We start from the raw sequence: 26,516 nt of genomic DNA on the forward strand, positions 1-26,516 counted from the left end.
CAATTTTTTAGTATTTTCATTCTGTATATCGAACACATCATTCTTATATATAAAAAACAATTGGGCGTTGTCTGAGGCGATGTCCGCAACGGTTTTTGAAAGAGAAGAGAAACTGAGCCAGCGGGCAAAACCGAACCAGCGTGCCTTGGACAACGACCGCCGATTCAGGCCTCTCGGCCATGCGGGCACATTTGAAAAGGGTGGCCACGTAAATGAGGAGATACCAGCCGGCTGAACCGCCGAAGGCGGGGCAGATAGGCTGGTCATTAAACAATACTCACGGAAAATAATTGTTTGCTTTTTTGATACCTTGTCGATAGACCGATTGAGAAATATAGTCAGTTAAAAAAAATAACGATTTGGAGAACAAATAATGAATTTAATAATTCATTTATAAAAGAAGAAATGGAACCAAAAATATAGCTGCAACATTGACTAGAAAAGAAGTTGCATAACTCAATTTCGTAGTAAAACAGCCACAACGAGAGAGCGATCGATTTATGAGTTTATTTGAATAGTAGACACGACTGAGACGCGAAACGACCAAAACGGGATGTTTCCCGCGCGTTTTCCGCGATGACTGTCCACTCTGTTCACATACGATAGGAAAGAGAGTGGAAATAAAAGAGGCATAGACAATAAGTGAGAACGGTCGTCATATTGAGAATTTTAGTCATTGTCTTGTTATTCGGAATCCTGAATGATTCTTCCGATTCATCATGAAGATACCTTCATTTTGGAGGTTATACAACACAATTGCGAGAATAGATTCTATAGATAAACTATATTTCATAAGATGGGTAAGATAACCATCTTGGATCTTTATGAAAAGAGGGAGCTTCTACTGAGATACATTTGTGCTCTCGTCTAATTTTCCGCGTCATGGTTGATGTCCCAAGGAAGATCCCAGTTCATTACAGTATTGAAGAGGTAATGTAATGGTTTCCTTGCTTTGAAATAGAAAAATTATCATCATTTGATCTTTTAATCATCTTTAATTCTCCGATGAACTACTTACTCAAATTCTCCAACTCTCGCATTACGTATTTGCAACCCATATGTGCACATTGAGATGTCTAGCTCACTCTAAAATAACCAAGAGCAGGAGACGCAGGAGAAAAAAATAAGCTGGTTGCCAGGGTAACGTTGCGTGATGAAAAGATCTTAAGAATATCATGCGACAAGATCGACCTCGCACTTATTTATAGCAAACAATCATTGAAAATTAAAATAAATTGATCTTTTAAAACATTTTTTTCATTAAGTAAACGGGCGCGAAGTTTAAACTAGTCGGTTATTGCAGAGTCGGCGCCAGAGACTACGCGCAAGTGCACACAGCATGTTTTGAAATTTTCATCGAAATTTCTCGATCGCCTTATTTGAAGGAAAATTCCGAAATATATTCGTTCTTCCTGCGGTCTAAAACTAATAGATAAAAGTATTAAGCTTCTAATAAAATGTTCCATCTTTTTCCGCCGCGTTCTTTGAAGGACTAAGGGGCTTGTTTTATCACGTGCTGTTGCATCGATGTTTACCTGTTCTGCACAAACAAGACTGCAATTTTCAATTTCAATTTATTTTCTTACTCGCTGACCTCATATAAATGTATTTATGTATTTCAGAATGGACCACGTCTCTTTGCTCAAGCAATTTGTTGGCATGTGCCAAACGAACCCGGGGGTTCTCCATTCCCCTGAATTCGCTTTTTTCAAAGATTATCTCGTGTCGTAAGTTTGTGTTGCTGATGAACCTCATTAATCATTTCTCGTTTCAGTCTCGGAGCGACTCTCCCACCGAAGCCAGCTGAGAAACCAGCTCCAGAAGGAAAGTGTCCAATGTCTGAGGAACCAAAAGAACCAAAGGAGCAAAATAAGCAAAACGAAGAAAAACCAGCTGAGTCTGAGATTCCTAAGCCAGCTGAAATTCCGTTCCCCGAGATTGACAACGAAGGAGTGATTGAAGCCGAAGAGGCAGTCGCTCTTCCAATGGGAGATTCCAGCAAGGAACCAACTGATGAAGAAGTGGAGAAAGCTTCTGAGGAGAGAGGAAAGGCTCAGGAGGCATTTTCTAATGGAGATTTCGACGCGGCTCTCACTCATTTTACGGCTGCAATTGAAGCTAATCCTGGGTCTGCAATGCTTCATGCTAAGAGAGCAAAGTTAGTAATCTTAGTCTTTTGATTGGATCATTATTTACTACAACTACTTTCATTTCAGTGTGCTTCTCAAGTTGAAACGCCCAATCTCCGCAATCGCCGATTGTGATAAGGCTATTTCTATCAATCCTGACTCAGCTCAAGGATATAAATTCCGTGGACGCGCGAACCGACTTCTTGGAAAGTGGGTTGAAGCTAAAACCGATTTGGCTACTGCTTGCAAACTCGATTACGACGAAGCAGCTAACGAATGGCTGAAGGAGGTTGAACCAAATGTAAGTTTCAAGTATGAAAATACGAATAAGTTTATTTTATGTTTATGAGAAATTCTACATCATCATTATTGTCTGAATAATTACAAAAATGACGATTGAAGACCGATTAGTTGACTCGGTCAGTTCTAGAAATCATAGATCTACATAGGCACACAGGGATTGAGAAGAAGTGAGATCAGAAAATCAGGTGTCTTTCTTCACTTTGCGACACAACCGCTTGCCATTTGGACCCATTGGTGCCTTCTCCTTTGGTGGAAGACCCATTGCCTCACGGCACGACAAGTAGTAGATGTGACATTTCTGTCCGCTTCCTGCTAAAAAAAAACGAAAAGTTTTAAAATCAGCGGTGAACTCACCTCTCCTGGCCATAGATCCTGAATGATCTTGTTTGGCAGCTTTTGGTTCAACAGACGAATAGCATGACTTCCTGTATTTACACCAACTTTTTTCTGCCACAGAAAGGGAAATTTCTTTCACTTCTTGTTCCAAAGTTTCCTTATCACTTTGCTTTTGAACTTTATCTTCCTCTTTCTTTTCTTCTTTATTCTTCTTTTGTTTCTCTTTTTGGTCTTCTTTCTCATCGTCTTCCTCATCACTGTCTTCTGGCTCCTGATGTTTCTTTTTTCCATGTTTCGATTGATGATGATGACGATCTTTCTGTGTTTCAACTGGTTTCATTGTTTCTTGAATGTGAGATTTCTTAAGTTCTTCTTTATTCTCCACGTCGCTATCCTTGTCAGTGATTCCTTCTGCTTCATAGCATGATTTACGGTACTTGCATTTCTGGAACTTCTTGTTTTTGGAGCTGGTCTCGATTGTTTCCGATAGTGTCGGAGCGTCACTCCATTGCTGGATGGTTGGGAGCACACCACTATCATAGCAAGATCTGCGATATTTGCACTCAAGACGACGATCGGCTGCCTTCAAATCAATCTTTCTTTCATCTTCATACCCACCATCATCATCATCTGACGCTTCTGGCTTCACAGTTCTTTTCTGTTCCCTCTCCAAAAACTTCTCCTCGATGGGAATACCATATTCCTCGTAGCATGAAGGACGGTATTTACATGATAGTTTTCTGTTAACCATTGCAGTATCCTTATCCTCTATATCTGGAACACCATCGCCATCAGAATCTTTTTGTTTCCCGTAGTTGTGATGTTGTTGAGATGGGGGTGCTGCCCAAAAATGGACGAGATGCCAAACTGAGAAATCATAGGGCTCAATCAATCCTCTTTTTCCTGTTTCATAGCACGTTTTGCGATACTTGCAGTGCAATCGATGGTCACGCTTTGGATCGTGTTTGTTGTCGAACTCATTTCCATCGTCGTCATCATCATTTTCATCAGAAACACTTTTCTTGGAAGGTACAGAAGATACTTTTTCTACTCTGGATTTTTTTTCTTGTAGTGGCATATCGTCATCGTCTTCTGTTGTTCTCATCGTCTTCTGTTCTTCTTCCGGTTCCTTCTGTGATCTTTTGATACCAGATTTCACTGGTATTGGTACCGGAATCACGGGTTGATCATTTTCTGATTCAGCTTCCTTCCCTTTCTTCAAGTTCTTCTTGGTCTTCTTGACTGGCTCTGGAGTTGATTCTGGTTCATCATCCTCATTCTTATCAATTTCCGGCTTCTTAACTTTCTTCAAACTCCTCTTAGTTTTTTTAACAGTTTCTGGCTCTGGTTGAAAATCTGCTACTTCTTCATTCTCCTTGTCTTTTTCTGAGCTCGCTGTGTTTTTTTTATTCCTCTTTGACTCTGTTTCCGTTTTCTTTTCATCTTCATTGAGCTCCTGCTCCTGTGAAGAAGTTGTTCCCTCTGTCTCGATCGTTTCTTCTACCACCTTTTTCTTTCCATGAATTTTGACAGACTTCGGAGCCGGAGCATCTTTCCTATTTTCTCTTGCGTCAGCGATATCCTGAAGCTCCTTCTGGGTTTTTTCAACCTTGTCATATTTGCTGCCGGATCCAGTTGTCATTCCGTATCTTGTCATCATGGCACGTCGCTTATGGAGTCTTCTGTGACGTCTGGTTCTTCTTTTTCTGACTTCCTTCTCAATTAGTCTCCTCTTTCTGATAGTTTGAACAATGTCAGCACTAGAAGATTCACTAATCTCCTGATAACAAGATTTCCTGTATTTGCACAAAGTTTTCAAATCCTGGACAGTTGATGGAACTACTGAGCTCACTTCCTTGTTGATTACTTTTTCGATGTGCTCGTCGTCCTGGCTGAGATCTGGGAGAATTCCAGTCTTGTAACAAGATTTACGGTACTTGCAACGTTCTTGAAGAGTCAGTTTACGAGTTTCCACGACATCCGGCATGTCTAGGATGTCTCGGAATGATTCAATGGCCAGTTCACTATCGATTTCTGGTTTTGTTCCAGATTCGTAGCATGACTTGCGATATTTGCAATAATTCTTTTTCTCCAAATCATTCATCTCCTCAAACGATTTTTTGTCTTCTTCATCATCGTCGTCATCATTCTTTTCGGATTCTGGATACAAAAATGGAATCGAGAAGCTTGTTTCCTCAATATCCGGGAGTTTTCCAGTTTCATAGCATGATCTTCGGTATTTGCAGTCCAATTTCTTTTGCAGTTGATTTTCGATTTCTTGCAACTTTTTCTCAACGATAAGAGATTTTGAAAGAGGACGCGTTTTAACTTCTTTCTCTCTCTCTTCGACTCCACTGACTGCTTTTTGGGCAATTTCCTTCAGCGTTCTTTTCTTTCCTTGAGGCGCTTGAAGTTTGGCACTCATGAAACTTCTCTCACGTTCTTGCTGTTTGTCACTGAGTGGAATATTGTGATCCTTGTAGCACGCAGTTCGGTATTTGCATACTAATTTCCGATCAGCAAGATTCACATCATCGTCTTCAGAATCTGGTACTCCATCTTGATCAGCATCTTCTGTCTTTGGAAGATGATGTTGTTGAGACGAAGGGGCTCTCCAGAAATGGAAAAGATGATCGAACGAAATGTCATACGGTTCGATCAACCCACGCTTCCCAGTCGCATAACAAGATTTACGATACTTGCAATGAAGGCGGTGGTCTCTTTTTGGATCATGCTTGTTGTCAAAATCATTGTCGTCTTCATCGTCATCGTCATCTTCCGAATCCTTCTTTCTCTTCTCAACAGTTTTCATTGACTCTTCTACAATATCTTGGATTTCGTCTTCCAACTCTTCTTCCATCTAAAAAAAACCATTTCAATCATAAGTCGGTTTCCTCTTTACACACCTTTTTCTTGTCAATACGGTATTTCTTCGAAGCGGCGTTTGCGAAGAAAAAAGAAGAGGATGGTAAACTGACAACTTTATCAATTGGAATGCGTTCATTCAAAATTTCGTTCAGAACAGAATCGGTCTCCTATAATGAAAAATAATGTTTAGAAACAAGTTTTCAACTCACTTTATTGCAAAAGTAGACTGTGTTTCCAATTTTTGAATCAACGGTACCAGTAGCAAAACAGTCGGAGTGTTCCAACCAAATGGGTGAACTTTCGGCTTTTTCTTCGAAATGGACGACGGACAATGATCTATCAGTTCTGAGCAAGTGTTCAAGAACAAAGAGCTCTTTGGCGTTCAAGTATTCATATTTGTCTCTTATGAAGACAACAGTTGATACATTTTTCTCCAAAAATACACCACCAAGTTGCTGAACCTTGTTAGAATCTTCAATCAAGGTATCACGGTTTCCAACTCGGTTATAAATCAGAATATCTGATTCAGTTGAAGCGACATCTGCAAAATAGAAATTAGATCGAACTTTAAAGTTTGTCAGAAATTCTTTCTCTGAGTTGTCAAAAAGATTGATCGTTTCTGTTTTTCCGTCCCTCTTCACTTTAACTTTCCGCAGTAGTTTCGATGTGTTGCTCACGGAGCAAGAGTGGGCGGTTTGTAAAACAGATGTGTTATGAGCACAAGTTCTATTGCCGCATCACCGGCGCAGATAAAGCGGAAAGACGCAGTGATGAACGAGAGTTTACTAGCGAACACTCACTTTTCAAAACAGCTTGTGGGAGATAACGACCAAGATATTCGATTTTGGCTTCATTGTTCTCTGCTGGACCGGTGATGATGATGGTTGGACCAGCTGGAAATATTTGACAAAAGATTTTGAGATAGGAGATCAATTAGTTTAGAAACCAGTTTTGAAATAATTACTCACCCAAACAGGAGCTCAAAAAGAGCAAAAAAATGAATATGGGATAAAAGCTGGGCATCTAGTAGATAATGCACATAGGTACAGTATTGATATAGATCAAATAAATGCTGTCGCCACAAGCGGGGCAGCGAATTTATATATCCTTATGATTTCGAGGTTGGGGAGTAAATAAAAAAGATTTAAAAAATGTTATCTGCTGGGTTCGCACAATAGGTTCGTTTCGAAGATTTAATCAGAATAAATAAAATCAAAACTGATGCTGAGACGGGCGGTATCGTTGGCAGAAGGGACCCGACGAGTTGTGATGATGCGGAATGGAGCAACAAGAAAAGAAAAAATCGAGAGAAGAAGAGATAGAGTTATCTCTGATTCGATACATATGCAGAGAGAAGAAAAGAAGAAGAAGCTCTTCTCTTTTCATTCGTTTTCTTCTTTGATTTCCTTGTTGCTCTCTTGAGAAAGCAGCTGTTGTTTCCTTCTACTTTTCGGTTGTATGTCTATGTATCCACACTAAAAACGTATTACAGACAGACTACGCCATTGTCAATCAAATGGATTTTAGACGAACAACACCTCTTGAAATGTGTGTAATCGTGCTATCAAGTATTTTGCAGCAGTCTGTAAATCGGACAATCTCATAACTTGTAGTCAGCCATTCTATCTCAATATAGTTCTTGTTTTCGGTTGACATTTTTGCTCAGTGCTGTAGAATATTAAATAGTTTTTTTTTCCTTCGTCAAACGATCTTCTGCGCCAATCCAACACAACACTGATTCTGCGATGCCAGCAGCCTATTCCTTAGCTCGATCCGTTCTGTGTACACAGCTCTTTCTCTCAGTTCGCTTCTCCTTTCTTTTTGTTTATCGAAACACATCAACGAAGCTGCGAAATCGAGTTCAGAAAAAATAGATTGTCAAGAGTTTGAAACCAGTCGGAAGTTGAACTTCTTATTTCATATTGTTATTGTGCAAAGGGGTTGATGATATTGTTGACTGTCATTTTGCATTAGATTTCAATGATTTTTTCAAAATATAAATCCGACAAACTAAATGGATGACCGCAGTGTTTGTTCTTTTCTCAGTGTTTTCGGTGTTTGCACTAGGTTGCAGCTGATATAATCTTCTGAGAAGCAATAGTTGGTGAATGAAAAGTAAATCATGAGATATGTGGGTGTTTTTTTATTATGGACATTCGAAATGTTTACAAATATGTTTTGCTGATCATTGAAAATGTTTCGTTGTTTTCAGGCTCACAAGATCCAAGAATACAATCGCGCCGTCGAACGTCAAAAAGCTGAGATTGAGCTTGCCGAACGCCGTGAACGAGTTCGTCGTGCACAAGAAGCTAACAAGAAGGCTGCTGAGGAAGAAGCAAAACGTCAAGCTGAAAATGAAGACTACGACTTCGACGATAATTTCCCTGGTGCATTCCCTGGTGGCATGCCAGGAGGGTTCCCAGGAGCCGGAGGAATGCCCGGAGGATTCCCAGGTGCAGGCGGTATGCCAGGTGGATTCCCAGGTGCTGGTGGCGGACCAGGAGCTGGAGGTCCAGGGCTCGATTCACTATTCAGTGATCCGGATATTCTTGCCGCCTTCCAAGACCCGGAAGTAATGCCAGCTCTGATGGACATCATGAAGAACCCATCGAACATCATGAAATACGCCAGCAATCCGAAGATTGCAACCTTGATTAGCAAGTTGCAGGCAAAAGGAGCTGGCAGTAAGTAGTCACACTTTTACATTTAAAAATTGCCACCCCTCTACATCAATACTTTTCAGTGCCAGGAATGTTCGGAGGAGCCCCACCAGGAGCTACCGGAGGATGCGATGATGCCGATTGTGGCGGTCCATGTGGAGGAGGTTCTGCTCCACCACCACGCAGAGCTCCAGAACCGGATCTTGACTGAGTTTTAATCGCTCGGTTGATTCACAATGACCATGTAATATTACTCTACCAATATCGTTTACTTGTTTACAGAAATCATTTATTGTATCTCCCATGTCTAAAATAAAATTGCATATTTTTAAATCTTGGAAAAGTTAATCGCGCCAGCTGGAGTTGAAATGGCAGAGGCTGACGTTATAACTTCAAAATTCGCATCGATTACGGATTCGATATGTCTTCTGAATCGTGTAGATTGTGAAGATCCAACAAGTGCTATGGTCTTAATGCTCAAAGTGAACAACAGAGAAACTGGGAACAACGAAAACAAATTGTTGATGATGCCTTCATGAGTGGCTTCTAATATCTGGATATCAGTGGTGTCTGAACGAACATTTTGGATTGACAATTCCTTTGAAACTCCACGTTCTGGGATGAAAATCGGATCGATTTTGAGGTTTGTCGGCAGCCGGGGTACTGAAAAAATCAAAGTAGAAGAAGTACAACTACTGATAATGACCTGTGTTATCCAATTCAACGAGAAGTTGACACAGTCTATCCGATGAAAATGTTTTATCAGCATTTGTCTGAAATTGATAATTAATTAAAAACACTTTCTTGTTTTTACCGAACACTTTCTTGTTTTTACCTTCAAAACAGATTCCAAAGCATTTCCACCATTCATTGAACACGCTGCAATTAATTTCTGCGAATCAGAATATGGTAATTGGACTATTGTAGATGGGAGTACTGTAGTTGATAATTGATTGGAATCCACAAGACAACATAATTGAGCAGATGTTCCGATGATTATGTCTGAAAACTTGAACTAGAAACTACAAAAATGTTTCATTCTACTGACATGCAGTCTTCTCAAATGAATCCAATGAAGCAACAGATGCCTGAAGGTCTCCAGAAGCCACGTGGCATCTGATACCATTCCAAGTGCCAACAACTTTTGAATTGTCTTGTGCAATTGTTGGAAGTTCAATCCAATTGGGAAGGAATTTCTGAATTTCTGGTTGCCACGTGTAGTCCGAGCTACAGTAACCCCAGCTGAAAGCATTGTGTTGACTGATAAAACATTTGGAATTTTGAGTCAAATAGGTCAGAAATAAGTCCATAATTGTTCCGCATCGATTGTATTTCTGAAAAAAAGTTTTCTGAAATTTTAAAAGTTCAATAAATCACTTTCAAAGAATCTGGAGAAGAGTTGTTTAAATAAGCTAGTGTGACCAGTCCAAATCCAGGATGGATCTCTCCAGAATTCCATTTTGGAAGAGTTTTCAAAAAGTTCTGAAGGTTTGGAGTGCTGTATGTCCAGTTATATAAAGAAGACGTGTTGAGAAAATCTGAGAAATTGAGATTGTTTTTATTGTAATATGGAAACTGGTAGTCCTAACCTGATGTCTCAACAAAGTCTTGATCCCAAAAAACGATTCCATGCATCTGTCCGCATGTCCAAATATCGGAAATTTGTAAATTCTCATTCTCAAATTTTTCTCTGATTGTCTGAAATTAAGGAATTATATTTTGAACACGGATACGGAAATCAACTACTTTCAAAAGACCAATCACAGTATTCAGAATTAATTTCGTATTCTGAATTCCATTTTCAGATTCAATCTCGTCGGTTTCATATACTCGTTTGCCCTCGAAGATCACCCTGAAACAATTTTTTTTTACTTTCGGGTTTCTCTTTTTCTCTTCTTTTTCTTACTCCTTCCCTTTTTTTGCACATATTTTTGCCGAAGTTGTGCCAATATCAATTCCAACATGAACCTTCTCCGTCGTCATTTTACGATGAAATTGATAAGAAAATAAAGTTGTTTCGGGCGAGGTTTCCTGGAATGAGAAGCTTTTAATTGATATGATAAGAGAAATTGAGATGACAGTGAAGAAATCGAATTGAATTGGGTATCGAAGTCACATATATTATGGTAATGAAAGTGGAGAATACTGAACACGAAATTTGCATTTTAGGGAAGAGAGAAAAAAGACGAAAGATCGAAAATAAAGTAGAAAATTGTATAAATCAGGTGATGGATTTTAGTTGTTTTCTCTTTTTAGTGCAGATGTGATTTTTATTGATTTATAAACATCCAATGTCGTCTTGAAAGGTCATGCTCGGTTACTGAAGAATCAGAAGTTCGCATAACTTTGGGAAGATTCCCTGAACAATTCTGAATCATTTTACATTTGATTTTTGAAAATTCAGGTATTTGGAAATATTGTTTCTCATTTTTTCTCTTTCCTTACATCGTTCATTTTTCCTTCTTCTCATAAGAGGGGTCTTCCCAGGGTACTGTAATCAAGATGCTCGTTTCAATGGTCTAATCAGTTCTTGTCTTTTCTTTCCGTGTGTTTTCTCGTTTTCAGTTACCGACCAATTCTTCATCTTTCACCTTTTCATTATCAGTGATACGCGGTAGTAGTCACATTCTTAATGAGAAAGGTTTTTGGGGTTTCAGATTTTTAAAATATAACGGAAATGAGATGACAGAGTTCAAACAGAAGTTTTTAAGTTGTTGGGATGAAATCATTGAAATGGAATCAGATTTCTACTTTGGAATCTAGTAAAGATGATTTTCAAAGAAAATGAAAAACGTAATCATTTCCAGAACGAAAGCGAATCGACTCGGGAACATTTACTATGTAGTGTGGAATCTGAAATATTAATTATCAGTTTTCAAATTAGAGATTCAGTGTGTGTCCATTCAGAAGGCAGACTACTCTAAAGTTTTGGTTCAACCTCATTTCCGTCTGTTTTCAATACCTCAATCAAAAGCAGTTTGAGTCATTGTTTCTGATGTTCCCAGTTATCAGTAGGGAATGACTCATTTTCCAAGTATGGAGCTCTTAATGTTTTGGAGGCGGATACTTCACATTCTGAAAGGAGTATTTAAAACTTGGGAGAGGCTTCATTTTCTATCAGTTTCTATTATTCTGAAGTATCCAGATGTTTTATTTCAAACATACTTTTTTATGGTTTCCAACTTTCTCATATATTTTAGGCTCAATTAAAAAAACAAGATAGCGCCAATCAGAAATCAGTTAAATAGCAGTTTCAGAAGTTTCAGAATGCCAAACTAGTTTCCTACAATTCATTATCCATTTTCGAATTTGGGAAAGAATCAGAGTATTAGTCACAATTTCTCTCTTCGTTTAACTAGATTTCTACCATTTGATGACATGTTACAAACTCTACAGCTCACTTCCCATCATCGTCATCTCTCTTCTTTTTTCCCTCTTAAAATGTGATTGTATGCCTCTCACACTCGTTGTGACGTGATCATTTGTGTACATATACGGAGTGAGACACGTACTTCCAATTCTTAGAACGAAACGACGAGGGGAGTTATCAGTATAAATCGACACATATATACATGCAAATATGCCATATTCTCTCCATTTCTCTCTTCTTCTCTCTTGCTGAGCTGGCCCCGTATTGGCGGCTGATAACACTCACTCTTTCTAACAGATACTTTGCATTTCGATGTGTTGCCATCATTTCAGACGGGAGAGCGAGAAATGGCAACATTTATTCTTTGACATTTGCCATTTCTATGTTTGTCATTTCTTAGAATTCTAAAGGCTTTTGTGGTTGTAAGAGTCATATTTTAAAGTTGAATTGACCTTCACTTTATACTGATTGAACCACTGATTCAATATTTCATAGACCTTCTAATAGTGCATATTAAAAGTACGAATTTGATAAGAAACAACTTTAATTCTAAACTTTTAAAACTGATTATACTTATCTTCAACTCTTTTTATTCTCCGAGCTTCCTCCAAGTCCTAAATCATCTTATTTTCAGCCATGGAAGACGAAATCGCCGCTCTCGTTGTTGACAATGGATCCGGAATGTGCAAAGCCGGATTTGCCGGAGACGATGCTCCACGTGCCGTCTTCCCATCGATCGTTGGCCGTCCACGTCATCAAGGAGTCATGGTCGGCATGGGACAAAAAGATTCTTATGTTGGAGACGAGGCCCAATCGAAGAGAGGAATCCTCACTCTCAAGTATCCAATTGAGCACGGAATCGTCACCAACTGGGATGATATGGAGAAGATCTGGCATCACACTTTCTACAATGAGCTCAGAATTGCTCCAGAAGAGCATCCAGTTCTCCTCACTGAGGCTCCATTGAACCCAAAGAGTAACAGAGAAAAGATGACTCAAATCATGTTTGAGACCTTCAACACTCCAGCCATGTACGTCAACATTCAGGCTGTTCTCTCCCTTTATGCTTCCGGAAGAACCACCGGAATCGTTCTTGATACCGGAGATGGTGTTACCCACACTGTGCCAATCTATGAGGTGATTATTCAACCTATCTTTCTAATTTTAAAACAACTTACAACAACCTTTTAGGGATATGCTCTTCCACATGCCATCCAACGTCTTGATCTTGCTGGACGTGACTTGACCGACTACATGATGAAGATCCTCACCGAGCGTGGATACACCTTCACCACCACCGCCGAACGTGAAATCGTTCGTGACATCAAGGAAAAGCTCTGTTACGTCGCTCACGACTTCGAGTCTGAGCTCGCTCAAGCTGCTTCATCTTCCTCTTTGGAGAAGAGTTACGAACTTCCAGACGGACAAGTCATCACCATCGGAAACGAGAGATTCCGTTGCCCAGAAGTTCTCTTCCAACCAGCTTTCATCGGAATGGAAGGAGCTGGAATCCACGAGACCACCTACCAATCCATCATGAAATGTGATGTTGACATCAGAAAGGACTTGTATGCCAACACTGTTCTCTCTGGAGGTACTTCCATGTTCCCAGGAATTGCTGATCGTATGCAAAAGGAGATTCAACATTTGGCTCCAAGGTAAATTATCTTTATATGACTTTCAAGAATCTAACAATTCTTCAATTTTCAGCACAATGAAGATTAAGATTATTGCTCCACCAGAGCGTAAATACTCCGTCTGGATCGGAGGATCCATCCTTGCATCCCTCTCCACTTTCCAACAAATGTGGATTTCCAAGCAAGAATACGACGAGTCTGGCCCATCAATCGTTCACCGCAAATGCTTCTAAATCTCTTTATTTCTTTAAAAATGTATTTTATATCTTTCTTTCCTCATTCCCAACTTCGTGCCTTCTTTTCTAGGCGGTTCCATGTTTTTAACAAATTTCAGATTTTCAAGAACTTGTTTTCGTTTTTTATTTATGATTTGGCCACAATAAAACGTGTTGTGGTCTGTTTTTTTTAAAGAGGATAATCACATTCAACGACACATTTATGATGCATCACACGGAATCATGGTTTTTAACTATTCTGAAGATTTAAAAAAAATTAATCCATAATCCTGAAATCCACAAATCTAGATTATTTATGTTGTTTAGAAGTGTATAATTTAACGGAACACTGAGAATATATCGAGAATTTCGAGGCGAAGTCAGTTAATAAACCCAGATGCAATATAAATAGTGTACTTACAATCTAGTCCGGGTGTTCGGATTTTTCAATTGGAGACTGTGGATCTGATGTATTGAAGAACATGTACAATGAAATATTCTATTTCAGAACAAATTATATTTCAATGTATCTCAACATATGTTCATTTCACTTCGTATAAACTGACCTCTCTTATTGCCTAGAAACCGGATTTCCAGTTGGTCAAACCTCTCTACACCCAAAATACTCCCTTCATTTCTCACCTCATTACTTTCGAATCGCTCGCTAGTCAGGTTATTATGTCTAATCTACTGGAAAAGGAACATTTCAAGTGTAAGTCATATCTTCTTTATCTTTATTTCCAAACGGATTTCAGTAAGGAAACATACTCGATATTTGACAATCCATCGAGTTGTTGAACAAAAGAGTTGGCATCAACTAGCCTATGAGGACCGTCTTCGAAGGGAAAATCGAAAAATACCAAAGATATGTCGAAAAAATTTTCTTCGCTGGCATCTAGAACAGTTGGAAGCAAGGAAAAAAATTAGAAGATTGAGAGAAAAGAATCAGGATGAGAGTATCTATGTGGCAAAACAATGGTATTACGTTCTGAAGAAACATCCATTGAAACCAAGAATTGAATGGAGTTATCAGAGAGTTCATAAGTAGGTCAAAAAAATGGTTTTTAAATTCATAAGAACTTAATTCAGATTGAGTTCAAAGAATGAAAGAATTGCTCAAGAGTTAGAAGAATTGATCGATTGCGCTGAAAGATATGCGTTGATTGAGCATTTATCAGATGAATTTCGAAAGAAAGAACAATTAATATTGATGAAATTAAAAAGTGAGTTCCTAATTATAAAAACGGAATGATACAATGATGTTTTAGAAATAGAAAGATATCGTTTAGAAGTGAACAATAACAGAGAACTTCTTCTCAGATCTCAATCTTTGGCAGCGATGAAAATTCGGATATTTTTTGAGCACAGGTAGTTCAATTCATTTAAAAAACTTGCTGATATATATTTTTTATTCAGAAAAGGATTGATATTTGATATCAATGAAATAATCAACCCGGAAATTGGAAATATGGCAATTAGAAAATTTCGAGAAACACTACTTGCCAAAATCACAGAGTTTTCCAATGAGATCAACACAAAGTGTGGAAAAGATTATCATTGAAATGGAAAAATAAACATTTTATAGATTATTGAGAAAAAATTGGAAGGATGAAAAGAAACGAAACATTGTTCAAAATTGTATAGTACAAGAAACAACGAATGCAGCATTCGGAACAATTCAATCGTATCTGAAGACACTGAGAAATAAGGTTTTGTTTCATTCAGATCTACTATCAAATATGAGTTTCAGTCATCATTCATTGCAATCGAATGTATGATAGTAGACAGAAAGTTATGGGTCAATTCCGAACAGATTCGTTTATTATTGAAAGAACCTATCCGTGTAATGTGCTCGTTGGAAAGTGTCCGAATGTCAACTGAAGATTGTGAAACGTGGCAAGAGGAAGCAATGATGAGTGTGGATGTCCTATCTCATGAAAATATTTCAAATCATCAGTTCTTGCAACCATACGCATTTTTGGTTGACGATTATAAGGTACTCTGAAAATCAAGTCTTCTCATGAGAAGTGGCTTTATCCACCGTACTCATTTCAGGTATCACCAAAGTTAACCGAAGAAGAACTCATAAAAATGTATGACGACTCAACACATCTCCAAATCCGTCTGACGAAAGCACCAAAATTTCTCACTGTTCGTTGCTTTGTTCTTCGTTTGGAAAGTGTATGGACCGAGATGGAACGACGAATTCGAAGTTTTAGAAATCAATTGAAAATGGCTATTAGAAGAAAATTCACAACGTTTGTTCTCCGGTTTTGAGTATTTTCTAGATGTTTCGTTTCAGTTTACTTAATAAGTTACTCCACGATTTCCGGAAATACGATCGAGCACTGCAGTATCGATCAATTGATCCTTCAATGATGCTCAACAACAAAGCACAAGTTGATTTAATGCTTCAAAATGAAATAGGAGACAGTGCCAGACAATTTGTAGATGTTTATGATAAAGTTTTTGAGATAACACAGGTAATTGAACCTTTTTAGAATGATTTCAGACTTAAATGAGTTCAGCATATTTCTCTCGACACTTCTCAAATGGATACTCTTCTTCAAATTGCGTCTCTTCGTCTTTCTCTTCCACAATGCATTAATGATCATGCTCATTTCTTTCAAAAACGAATATCTACTTTTCTGCATTTTGTCAATGTAGGTATCCTTTTTAAACATGTTCTATTTGTTTTTATTCAGAAAAAACAAGCAAAAGTGATGGCAAGTGTCCAAAAAGCCATGGATAAACTCAAGATTGTACAAACAATGGGGAATCCACAAGAAGTCGAAACATATTTGACACAAATGGCAAAATTGAGACCAATGCTTGACAGTTTAATAACTGAAATTGAGGACTTGAATAAGTTTGAAAAAGCGGTGGATATCCAGGTGTCTGATGTGACAAAAATGAGACTTTTTGTGGGAGAAATCGAGTCGTTGCAAAGTTTATTCGTGGCGACAAGTGGGTATTATAAGCATGTCAAGTGGGTTATCATCCAATTGCTCTTTTCGATCGAACAATGATTTCAGCGCTTTCTTTGAATCTCGCCGAACTCTTGTAAATATTGATGCAAGTAGCAACTTCATCGAACAGTTTACAGTCCAATTGTCTGTTTTTGAGAGTTCATTGGCAACTCATAGAGCTGCAAAACATTTCATTGCATACGTGAGTTTTGACAATTAGGAGAAGAGCTGAAGATGTTATTTCAGGCACGAAACGAGGTGGACACATTCAAAAAGAATTTCTCAGTTGCCGAAGTAATGTCCTGTAGACGTTTGTTGGATGCTCATTGGTTGAGAATGTCAGAGATTGTCGGTCAGTTCAAGCTTCCTACTTCATAAAACATCATTCTCTTTCAGGATTTGATCTGACTCCATATGCTAATAGTTCGATATCACAAATTTGTGAATTGGGTCTGGAAGCACACCTTCAACAACTAAAACCAATAGCTTTTTCTGCTGAAAGAGAAGCAACTGCAGCTGATCAATTACATTCAATCGTAACATTTTGGAGCCAAGAGCATCTGGAAATGAGATTTCACGTTCAATGGAAACTATCTCTAGCTGTCAAACTTCGAGATCTGCACAGTCGAGTTCAAACGGATTTAAATACGTTGAAACATATGACAAATGTTGAACAGATAACAGATGATTCATTACCGTGAGTCGAATCAGAGAGAGAGAGAGAGAGAGAGAGAGAGTGACTCAATATAATCAAATGAATTTCAGACAATGGATTGAGTGGACATGTCGAACAGAAACAATTCTCAAAGCATGGTGTGAAACTCAACAAAAATGGATGCGAGTTGCAAATATTTTCGTAACTTGTAGAAACACTTTACAGGTTTCATTCGATTCTAATATGAAGCGAGACTTGTTTTATTTTTTGCAGAAAGAATACGAATTACTTAGAACTTGTGCAAAATACTTCATAAAATTAGAAAGAAATGTTGTGAAAGATGCAACTATATATCGAGTAATGCAGCTACCACATCTTCCGTGTTGGATAGAAAAGATTCGAAAAATGGTCGCTGTGATAATACAAGGAGTTCGTGGACTTTTGGATGGGATGAGAATGATTAATTCAAGGCTTTGCCTATCTTCTGAACTACATCTTCTCAACTTATTTTCAACGACTTCCATCGATACAAGATTACAATTACTACTAAAAGATTGTTTTCCTTCGCTGAGAAGATTATGTTTCAATCGAAGAAATCAGTTGGAATTGGTGGATTTATTAGGAGAGAAAGTTAATGTAGATCTGACAAAAACTGAAATTGAAAACCAAGAACCATGTGAGTTGATAAGAAGCATCGAGACTGCGTTTGCATCGAAACTGACTGATGTTAGTTTAAGACTACTGTAGTCATTTCTGAAAACAAAGATTCAGATAATCACATATGAAAGACAAGATCGATCAAAAGCAGCGAGTAGAATCGGAGCAAATGTTGGAGAATTGATTGAGACAAGACAGACTCTTGACCCATTGTTTCTCAGCAGAGTGGTAATTTTTATTCAACGTTTTGCGACTGAATTTATTGAGATTTTAAAAATTTCCCGAATTGTGAATTCATTTGTCTTTTGTTCAAACCGATTAGCATATTCTGAAGTGAACAGGAAGACAACCAGAATGCTTTTCTGAAACCACGATTCTATTCCCAGTCCAGTAATTTTAAAAACATATTTTCAGGATAAAAACTACTTCGTTCAACATAAACTTATCAAATTGAAATCATTGGTTTGATTTTTGAGATTCAATTAAGCTTACATGTAGTAATAGATACATATTTAGAAAGTAGAATTAAATTTAGAACAGCAGCTATTTAGTAGTAGTCACAGTTCATGTTGTGATGTCACTCTTCCGATCATTTTTAGTTCTCATAATATTATTTTTCAGGAAAAAGCGTACTATATTCAACATAAAAGTGTCCAACGTCAGTCCCTTCTCACTGTTGATTTTGTTTATTCAAACGAAACGAACCGTTTCATTCCGAAAAGTTTGGCAGATAACTGGAGCAGTGGACACATTATTCTTCTTATTGGAGAAGTTTGTTCTACGAGATCTTTTGTTTTGAAACTATCTAATTGTTTGTGTTCGAACCTTCGAATCGTCAATTCTCATAATCTTCTGGAATCTGCTTTTCTCGAGAGATTAACCAAATGTATTCCAATGACAAATTGGTTTGTTCTGCTGGAAAATGTTGATTTACTGACGTCTCAAATTGCATTCAACCTATTCAAAATGCTATCAACTCAAACTGTTCCATTCCCTCGATTATTCATTTCATCAACTGAAGAAATCAAGAATCAACTTCCGACAGCAATTGCTATTGAACATCTGAGAACAACTTCTGAACATTTGGGTGGATTTCGTGATTTAATCGATGACCAACACAAATCATCTCCCTCGTTCAAATTTGAAACAACTACTCCTTTATCAAGTGTTCGATCTGCTTCGATTCCAACTGCATCCAGATTACCAGCTCAAGGGAATCCATCTATCCAACCACCGTCTTCTCCACATTCTTTACTTTTAGAGAAACTAGGAACACGAATTAGAAATAGGTGAGTACAAAATGCTGCTCGGTCATTGTTTCTTTTGCAACATGGATGTTGAACCTGACGAGTCTCTTCATGACGAGTCTCTTCATTTCATCTCTTCATAACAGATATATCTCACTTGAATTCACTTTTCGTTTATATACTTCTGGGTGGACAAGCAACCGACATTTAACGGGTTCCGCCAGTCACTATGGAATTAGTAAAGATGTGAACATACTTTTAACGAGATGAATCGAGTTCATTGAACAGATGACACGTCAGGTGCAGTGGGAAGATTTGAAAAACTTCTAGTTAAAATATGAATAATTTAGAGATTGTTAACGCCTACATTCAGCAACAATTTCAAGAGTTACCCATTTTATTTTCAGAGAAATATCAGGATGTGTCGGCCCAATGGCGAAGGAAACACTGAAAGAAACTCTTGATCATTTTGCTGAAAAAGTGGTTTGGATATACATTGACGTCTTTGTTCGTGATCAATTGGTTGTTCACTCTGATGAGTTTGCAGCTTCTCCATCTGGAATTCTTTTCGAAGTACTTTCTCCAAATATTCAACCATCAAATGGATCTGAAAGTGAACGGAGTTATCACTCAACTATTTCCACGAACTCAGTTTTTATCAACACAATAGTTGTGTTCTACGGGTTCTCAGAATTCTGGAATATATTTCCATTTATTTCTCCATTATTCCTGAAGAAAAATGGATATTCATCTCAAACTCCTCCATTTCTGACGCTTGACGATGGCAGTACATATTGGCCACAAGAGAATGTTCAATTTTTGATGTGTATTCCAGATGAAGAAGGTTTTCATTTGAATACTGTTAAGAAATTTGATATTCCATTTCATGTTGTAAACGAAAATTTAAAAATGAACGTTGCAAGAAGTTGGAGGAAAATCTGGCAGAGAAAGTATACAGAACTGTTCAATGTACGTTTATTCGTATCACAAAAGGATACAATTTTTGAATATTTTCAGAAAATCTCTCTTATCGAAATAATGGATGAACTCGTGGATCGTATTCTATCACCAATGTCATCATATTTCTCTGAAACTTTTCTATGGCCTTCGACTCTGTTTCAAGTAATTTATCAAGATCTAACAGAAGTTATACCATTATCTCGAACTACTTCTGTAAATGATACACTTCGGATTACTGTAATTCTAGCTACTGCTAATTACATCTCGATATTTTGTGATGATCAGAAAAAAGTAGAAGCAAAACTTGGGAAATGTTTAGTTTCAATACGAGGGAAACTATCAATTCAAATCCCAGAAGATGTCTGTAATTGGAAAATATCCTATCAAGATGCAACAAAATTAGTGAGATGGGAAGAAGAACCATTCTGTCAGAGTTCAATTGATAAAGATAGTGCAATTGGGAATATAATGGTTTTAATCAAAGAGAGGAAGTCAAATTTAAAGAAAAATGAATTTAGATAGTCACTCCAAATATGGATCGTCTTCTATTCTACAGTATTCGCCTCCTCAGTTCTGGTCATAATATTCTTGTACATGGACCGCCATATTCAAGGAAAACAATGTTTGTCAAAATGATTTCAAAGTTTCTTTCATCAAGTGGATCAGAAGTTCAAGTTGAATTCCTATGGTTAGATGGTAAAAGTCGAGTTGGAAATGACGTCGCACAGAAAGTATTTGCAAACATTGTGGATACTTGTGAGAAAACACATCAGAGTAAACAGCTGGTAAGTGCACATTTTCCTGTGAGCCACGTATTCAGACCGGGGTTGCCACATAAAATAAAACCCTAAATTAGTCTTTCGGCGGCAAGTCTTTTTATGCACTCCTGCAGAAACCTGTAGAATGCTTTGCTGGTAATCCCTCAGAAATGTTTATTGATCGACTGGTTAGTACAAGGGTTAGTTGATCGGTTAGTTGATTAATTGGGTTTCTGCTTATCCACAATGAGATCCCATACGATGACTTCTCGTGGATTTTGCATTTCCGTATCTGCGGCGAGATCCACTGCGACTACGGCTGCGACTGCGACTGCTTGAACTCCGGATTGAAGTCTCGCTGAAAGAGAACATGTATTTTTAAAATAAAATTTATTGTGCTCACCGAGCTGCCCGACGAGATTTTCCTTTTGGTTTTGGAGTGGCACGACGAGAAGAACGTCTTGATACGCTTCTCTTGGATGAGCGACGAGATGAAACTGAACGACTTCTGCTGCGAGATTTCTCTTTTGTAGAGCGAACACGACGAACGCGACGATGACTTGGTTCTCTGGCAGTAGAAACGGATCGAGATCGAGAACGAGTACGGGAGCTGCGAGCACGAACCGATTTGCTGGAATAGTTTGGATGATTATACAATACGTTTCTTCCCTTCATACCTTCCAATTTTACGTCCTCTTCCTTTCACTGGTTTTCTCGAAATCGAACGACGACGAGACGAAGATCGAGATCGGGAGCGACTGCCACTGCGACTGCGGCTGCTACGGTAGCTAGACGCCGATCTGGCACTACGACTGCGACGGCGACTTTGACGAGAAGTTTCTTGGCGTGAAACGGAACGGGCCGTAAGACGACTAGATCCAGCGGTCTTTTTTCTTGGAGTGAAGCGTCCAACACTGTCACGAGGAGCTTGTGAGGCCGCACGGCTTCTTCTTCTTCTTTCTGCAGGCTTCATTTTGCGAGTTATCGATTTGAAGGCACTGATTTCTCCTCTGAATTCTACAACTTTTATTCACAACAAGTCTGGGTTAGTGGGTTAGGAGATTAGACTAGGGTGTCAAGGTCACGGGGAATTGAATAAAAATTGAATTGGCTATTGAGAGATGCTCAAAAGAAAATGAATAATTGAATACGAGAGGGAAGCCTTCGAAAAAAACTCACGTGAAAACTCTCTGACTATTATGAACAATTGGGTTTTTTTAAATCTTCAAAAACGAAAGAATCTGAATAAAAAAATGTAGTGAATGAAATCTCAAATAACACTTACTATTTCAGTATATCGTCATTGATCGCTTCTCATTCACCGAACCACTTCTCCCAATTATTGAATTTTTCGTCGATCACAAAACATTTTGGAAAGATGGGAAACTTTGTAAATCAGATGCACAGATTCGAATGATAATTGTAACAGATGAAGAAGATTACGCGTGGCTTCACAAAACAAAAGCACTTTTCTCTACTTTTATTGGTATTGCAATGCCTCCTTCAACTAAATTTCAAGATCAAAAGCCATTGGTTCAAAGCTTGATTGCTGCCAACTTCACTGCTAAGTTTGTTGAATTTTTCGAGTATTTTTTAAGAAAAAAGTGTTCGTTCTTCCAGATCATTCAGCTCTGAGTATCATCATCATTTGGAGTCTTTTTCATCTTGTATTGTTGAGATTGTCAAGAAACCTTATGTGGTAATTGCTACTAGTTTCAACTTCTTTTATCTGTTTTTCTCCAGAAAAACTTGTCTTCGATGGCACTGGCGACCCGTCTGGCCAAGTCATTCTTCTTTGCTTTCCCCGATAACTGTCCCGATCCAAATGCTCTTCTTCGTCTGTTTATTCATGAATCAGCACGAGTAATTGGGAATGCAATTGATCCATCGCATCGATCTATTTTTGCACAAGAATTCGAAGCACTCATCGATCAGAATTTCAGTACAACTCAACAGGCAGTTCTGAAACATATCGCACAAATATCGGATAATGAGGAGGAGGAGGAAGAACAAGAAGGAGAAGAAAAAAGAGCTTCAACGATAATTGATATGTTTGATTTAATATATTCAGAAGTAGATGCACACGATGTTGTTGATGGATTGAGTTATGAACCAGTCGTTGATAGAGTTCAATTCCAAAGAAGTATTGAAAACTTTTTGTTTGAACATCATCGAAATCATCCGAAAGATAGAATCCGATTATTCGTTGATTGGGAAACAAGTGGATGGGTTCAAGGAGTTATGAGAGTTATAAGACAGGCATCAGAGCATATGGTATTGACTGCTCCGCCGAATAGTGGAAGAACTCAAGTGGTTAAAGCAGCATGTGTTGCTTGTAATGCAACGGTGAGTCGGAATTACCGGATGCTAGATATTTTTGTAAAAATTTGTTGATTCGATTCAACTAAAATACAAGGTATCGTTGAAGGATTTGATCTACTTCTCTCCTACTAATCTAGATAATTATGATCCAAAAGTCAACATCAAAATTTTCCAGATGACACACATGCAAGTGGATGCAACATGCTACGATACATTCATTTCAAGATGGGAATACGCATTAAGTCGAGCTATTAATATAATAGCAAATACCAATCAACATGTTGTTATTTTGGTTCATCTCGATTTTTGTGTATGATTGTTTTCTTCTTTTGAACTAACTAAACTTCTCTATTCAGTACGAAAAAGTGGAGCCTCGGTGGATGGAACAAATCAAACTTTGGATTGAGTGTCCGAACACCCAACATTTGATTTCTGATGAGGTATTTTGAGAAAGTGTAAAAATAGTAACAATGTGTTAACCTCATCATCATCTCTTTGTTTCCAGCAACTACACACAATGGGAGAACAATTGATTGAATGCGAAAAGAATTTGGCGACACAAATGCAAACGATTGGATTGAGACTACCGGGACAAAGAATGTGCAAATATCTCCCAGTTGAAACATTGAAAGAACCACAAGCATTGAGAAAAGTGTTGGAAGCAAGGATATTTGATGCCCTTCATGTTATGTTTCTTGTTGATCCACAGTTCAAAAGTGACTTCTCTTGGTGTACAATATTTCATGTCCCGGTGAGAAATCTTGTATTTGGTCGGAGAATTCGGGATTTATTCGTGGCTTTCAGGCAATTGAAAAATCAGATTTACTTTCAAAAGTTTCAAAGATTATATCGGATTGCAAAGTTGACGACGCTGCGCAGATTATTGTTTCTACGTTTTTCATAGGTAAGAGTATTTCTTTTTTTCATTCCAGCAGAAACTTTCAGTTAAAAAATATCTGCAATCAATAGGAATTGCTCTTCCGGGAACAGTTTTCAGTCAACTATTTGAAGTTGCTGATTGCTTTCAAATTGTATTTAGGCAACAAAAGAAGTAAGTTTGATAGAGTCTTTATTTCTACAATACAGCGAAACACATCTGGTCATCTAAGAAATGATTGAAAACGTAGACAGCTTTTATTATGAAAAACAGTATAAAGTTTTTTGGAAAACGTTTGTTTTATTACTAAATATGCGGCCAATGCTGAGATCTTTGATCCAAATGTTGAATTGCACGTCGTTCCCTTAATTACTGACTGTTTGCATTGGAATGTTCTTGAACTTCTTTCAAACATTGACTCGACTTCGTAAAGTAGATTTTGTATAGTAGAGATTCAAGTAGTAGACATACTTTGAAAAAAAAAAAGTGGCAGTGAATGGTTTATTGAATAAAAAACGATTAGACGATAAAAGACTAATAGGTCTTCCTGAGTGTTTACTTTCTGCGGGTTCCGTCCTCGAAAAAGACTCCTCCGTCGATGGCGCAGTACTTTGGACAGATTCCCTTCTCTCCAGATCCTCCAGATTGTCCTGGTTGTCCTGGGGCTCCTGGGTTTCCGTCGGATCCTGGTTGTCCTGGGGCTCCGGATGGTCCCTTTGGTCCTGGGGCTCCTGGTTGTCCTGGTCCTCCTGGGGCTCCTGGAGATCCGGCTGGTCCTGGTGGTCCTTGTGGTCCAGCTTGTCCTGGGGCTCCTGGAGAAGACTCAGATTGAGCATCAGATCCTGGTTGTCCTGGGGCTCCAGCTTGTCCTGGGTTTCCTGGGGCTCCTGGGGCTCCCTTTGGTCCAGCTGGTCCTGGGGCTCCAGCTCCTGATCCTTGTCCTGGGGCTCCTGGTGCACCGGCATCTCCTTGTGGTCCTGGGGCTCCTGGAGCTCCAGCTGGTCCTTGTGGGCATGGTTTGCATGGTGGTGGAGTGATTGGCTCACATGGTTGTGCTGGTGGGCGTCCTGGGTTTCCTGGAAGTCCAGCGGCTCCTGGACGTCCTGGTCTTCCTGGCTTTCCTGGTGTTCCAGCTGGTCCAGCTGATCCTGGAAGGCAGCATCCGGAGCATGATCCTCCTTGGGATCCGTGGTTTCCTTGGTCAACAGCCTCATCAGTTCCGTATCCAGCTTGACGGGCGAAACGGGAAGCATTCTTTGGAGATCCACGGATGTGGTTCACCTCAGCGAAGATGTCACGAGCAGAGTGCTTACAGAATTTGATCTCATGGTTGATTTGGGTCTTTATTCCATCAACATAGTTGTACACCAATGGAAGAGTGATACACAGCTGAAACGTTCTTTTTTGAACTGAAATTCTCTGATAAATAAACTCACCGAGAACACGGCAACAACCGAGAAGGTAACAGCCGAATAGGCAACAAAGCGGTAAGCCTGAAGTCTTTGCTTCTCGTCCATTGCTGAATGACGTTCTCACACTATCAACCCGTTCTTATATATCTTGACTGGAGGGTGTAAAAGGATAAGAGAGGAAGTTGATGATTGTAATAGAAAAAAAGAGATAAGAGAATTTGAGAAGAATGGTACTTCTTACAAAAAGAGGTTATTGTAAACAGTTTGTGTGATTTAACAAGACACAAGGAACTGAAAAAAACGGAAAAGCTAGAATCAACACATTTTGATGTGGGTCAACGACATTTCTCAAGGTTACTGGTTCTTGGTAAAACTTCTTGAAACCTTTTAGGCTTTTATTGAAAAAATAATGAAATGAAGACTAGACGCTCAGCGATTGAAAAAATGTTACGAACTTTTAACTCTGACAAAAATTGTTTATTGTTGTTTTTTCTTAGTTGTTCCTTCAATAATCGGCAAGTTCTGACTTGAATAATTGTGTTTTTTTTTCTTTAGAGATAGGATGAACTATTCGGTTTACAAGAAGAAGATCATAAATTAATCAAGCTCTTTGTCCAAAAAATTAATTCTTGTTGTGAAAATTAGAGACTTGAGCATAAATATGAAACATGTAATAGGAGAAACTCTGTACACAAATTCAGTGTAAAAAGTAGTCTGCGTGGGAGTTTTAATTTGTTGAAAGTTAAACCGCACTGTTGTTTTTTTAATCCTTCAAAATGAGCTCAGCATTTCCTACAACATCGAAGTCCACGATCCATATGCTCACATTTTGATTTTCTCTATTGTTATGTTCTTTGCTATTTACGTGATACTGTTGGGATCGGACATTCTTGGTAAGAAGTTCATTTCTTTAAACGCTTCCAAAAACATGAAAAGTTTGCAACCCAGGTAAAAGTAACCATCTGGTCATCTAAGAAATGATTGAAAACGTAGACAGCTTTTATTATGAAAAACAGTATAAAGTTTTTTGGAAAACGTTTGTTTTATTACTAAATATGCGGCCAATGCTGAGATCTTTGATCCAAATGTTGAATTGCACGTCGTTCCCTTAATTACTGACTGTTTGCATTGGAATGTTCTT

The 26,516-nt window shown here is 38.4% G+C and overlaps 7 protein-coding genes across 7 annotated transcripts; 3 read left to right on the forward strand and 4 right to left on the reverse strand.

The window, feature by feature from the left end:
* Positions 1 to 2,613: 2,613 nt before the first annotated feature.
* On the reverse strand, positions 2,614 to 6,659 carry GCK72_010348 (uncharacterized protein; the record flags this gene model as incomplete). The annotated part of the gene is made up of 6 exons (XM_003110857.2): positions 2,614 to 2,744; positions 2,787 to 5,628; positions 5,675 to 5,803; positions 5,846 to 6,177; positions 6,437 to 6,529; positions 6,605 to 6,659. The coding sequence occupies 6 exons, from the start codon at positions 6,657 to 6,659 to the stop codon at positions 2,614 to 2,616; spliced, it is 3,582 nt and encodes a 1,193-aa protein (XP_003110905.2).
* Positions 6,660 to 7,758: 1,099 nt separating this feature from the next.
* On the forward strand, positions 7,759 to 8,507 carry GCK72_010349 (uncharacterized protein; the record flags this gene model as incomplete). Its single annotated transcript, XM_053727814.1, has 3 exons — positions 7,759 to 7,767; positions 7,849 to 8,320; positions 8,380 to 8,507. The coding sequence occupies 3 exons, from the start codon at positions 7,759 to 7,761 to the stop codon at positions 8,505 to 8,507; spliced, it is 609 nt and encodes a 202-aa protein (XP_053587391.1).
* A 117-nt stretch (positions 8,508 to 8,624) lies between these two features.
* GCK72_010350 (uncharacterized protein) lies at positions 8,625 to 10,279 on the reverse strand (the record flags this gene model as incomplete). The annotated part of the gene is made up of 8 exons (XM_053727815.1): positions 8,625 to 8,959; positions 9,003 to 9,069; positions 9,132 to 9,298; positions 9,345 to 9,630; positions 9,674 to 9,834; positions 9,886 to 9,994; positions 10,043 to 10,148; positions 10,203 to 10,279. The coding sequence occupies 8 exons, from the start codon at positions 10,277 to 10,279 to the stop codon at positions 8,625 to 8,627; spliced, it is 1,308 nt and encodes a 435-aa protein (XP_053587392.1).
* A 2,017-nt stretch (positions 10,280 to 12,296) lies between these two features.
* On the reverse strand, positions 12,297 to 13,313 carry GCK72_010351 (uncharacterized protein; the record flags this gene model as incomplete). The annotated part of the gene is made up of 3 exons (XM_053727816.1): positions 12,297 to 12,796; positions 12,845 to 13,029; positions 13,081 to 13,313. 3 exons carry the CDS (start codon positions 13,311 to 13,313, stop codon positions 12,297 to 12,299), a joined length of 918 nt encoding a protein of 305 aa, XP_053587393.1.
* Positions 12,303 to 13,536, forward strand: GCK72_010352 (uncharacterized protein; the record flags this gene model as incomplete). The annotated part of the gene is made up of 3 exons (XM_003110740.2): positions 12,303 to 12,803; positions 12,858 to 13,324; positions 13,377 to 13,536. 3 exons carry the CDS (start codon positions 12,303 to 12,305, stop codon positions 13,534 to 13,536), a joined length of 1,128 nt encoding a protein of 375 aa, XP_003110788.1.
* Positions 13,537 to 14,196: 660 nt separating this feature from the next.
* On the forward strand, positions 14,197 to 25,197 carry GCK72_010353 (uncharacterized protein; the record flags this gene model as incomplete). Its single annotated transcript, XM_053727817.1, has 27 exons — positions 14,197 to 14,230; positions 14,274 to 14,562; positions 14,608 to 14,741; positions 14,787 to 14,886; positions 15,244 to 15,514; positions 15,574 to 15,776; positions 15,821 to 16,001; positions 16,047 to 16,181; positions 16,224 to 16,507; positions 16,554 to 16,689; positions 16,734 to 16,839; positions 16,884 to 17,184; positions 17,253 to 17,367; positions 17,416 to 17,868; positions 17,914 to 18,027; positions 18,421 to 19,088; positions 19,454 to 20,015; positions 20,064 to 20,168; positions 20,525 to 20,791; positions 22,058 to 22,332; positions 22,385 to 22,463; positions 22,508 to 23,110; positions 23,262 to 23,396; positions 23,443 to 23,526; positions 23,592 to 23,837; positions 23,891 to 23,990; positions 24,872 to 25,197. 27 exons carry the CDS (start codon positions 14,197 to 14,199, stop codon positions 25,195 to 25,197), a joined length of 6,306 nt encoding a protein of 2,101 aa, XP_053587394.1.
* Positions 21,002 to 21,737, reverse strand: GCK72_010354 (uncharacterized protein; the record flags this gene model as incomplete). Its single annotated transcript, XM_053727818.1, has 3 exons — positions 21,002 to 21,122; positions 21,168 to 21,395; positions 21,442 to 21,737. 3 exons carry the CDS (start codon positions 21,735 to 21,737, stop codon positions 21,002 to 21,004), a joined length of 645 nt encoding a protein of 214 aa, XP_053587395.1.
* Positions 25,198 to 26,516: the final 1,319 nt, after the last annotated feature.

The sequence above is a fragment of the Caenorhabditis remanei genome, chromosome III (assembly GCF_010183535.1).
Source record: "Caenorhabditis remanei strain PX506 chromosome III, whole genome shotgun sequence".
Lineage (NCBI taxonomy): Eukaryota > Metazoa > Nematoda > Chromadorea > Rhabditida > Rhabditidae > Caenorhabditis > Caenorhabditis remanei.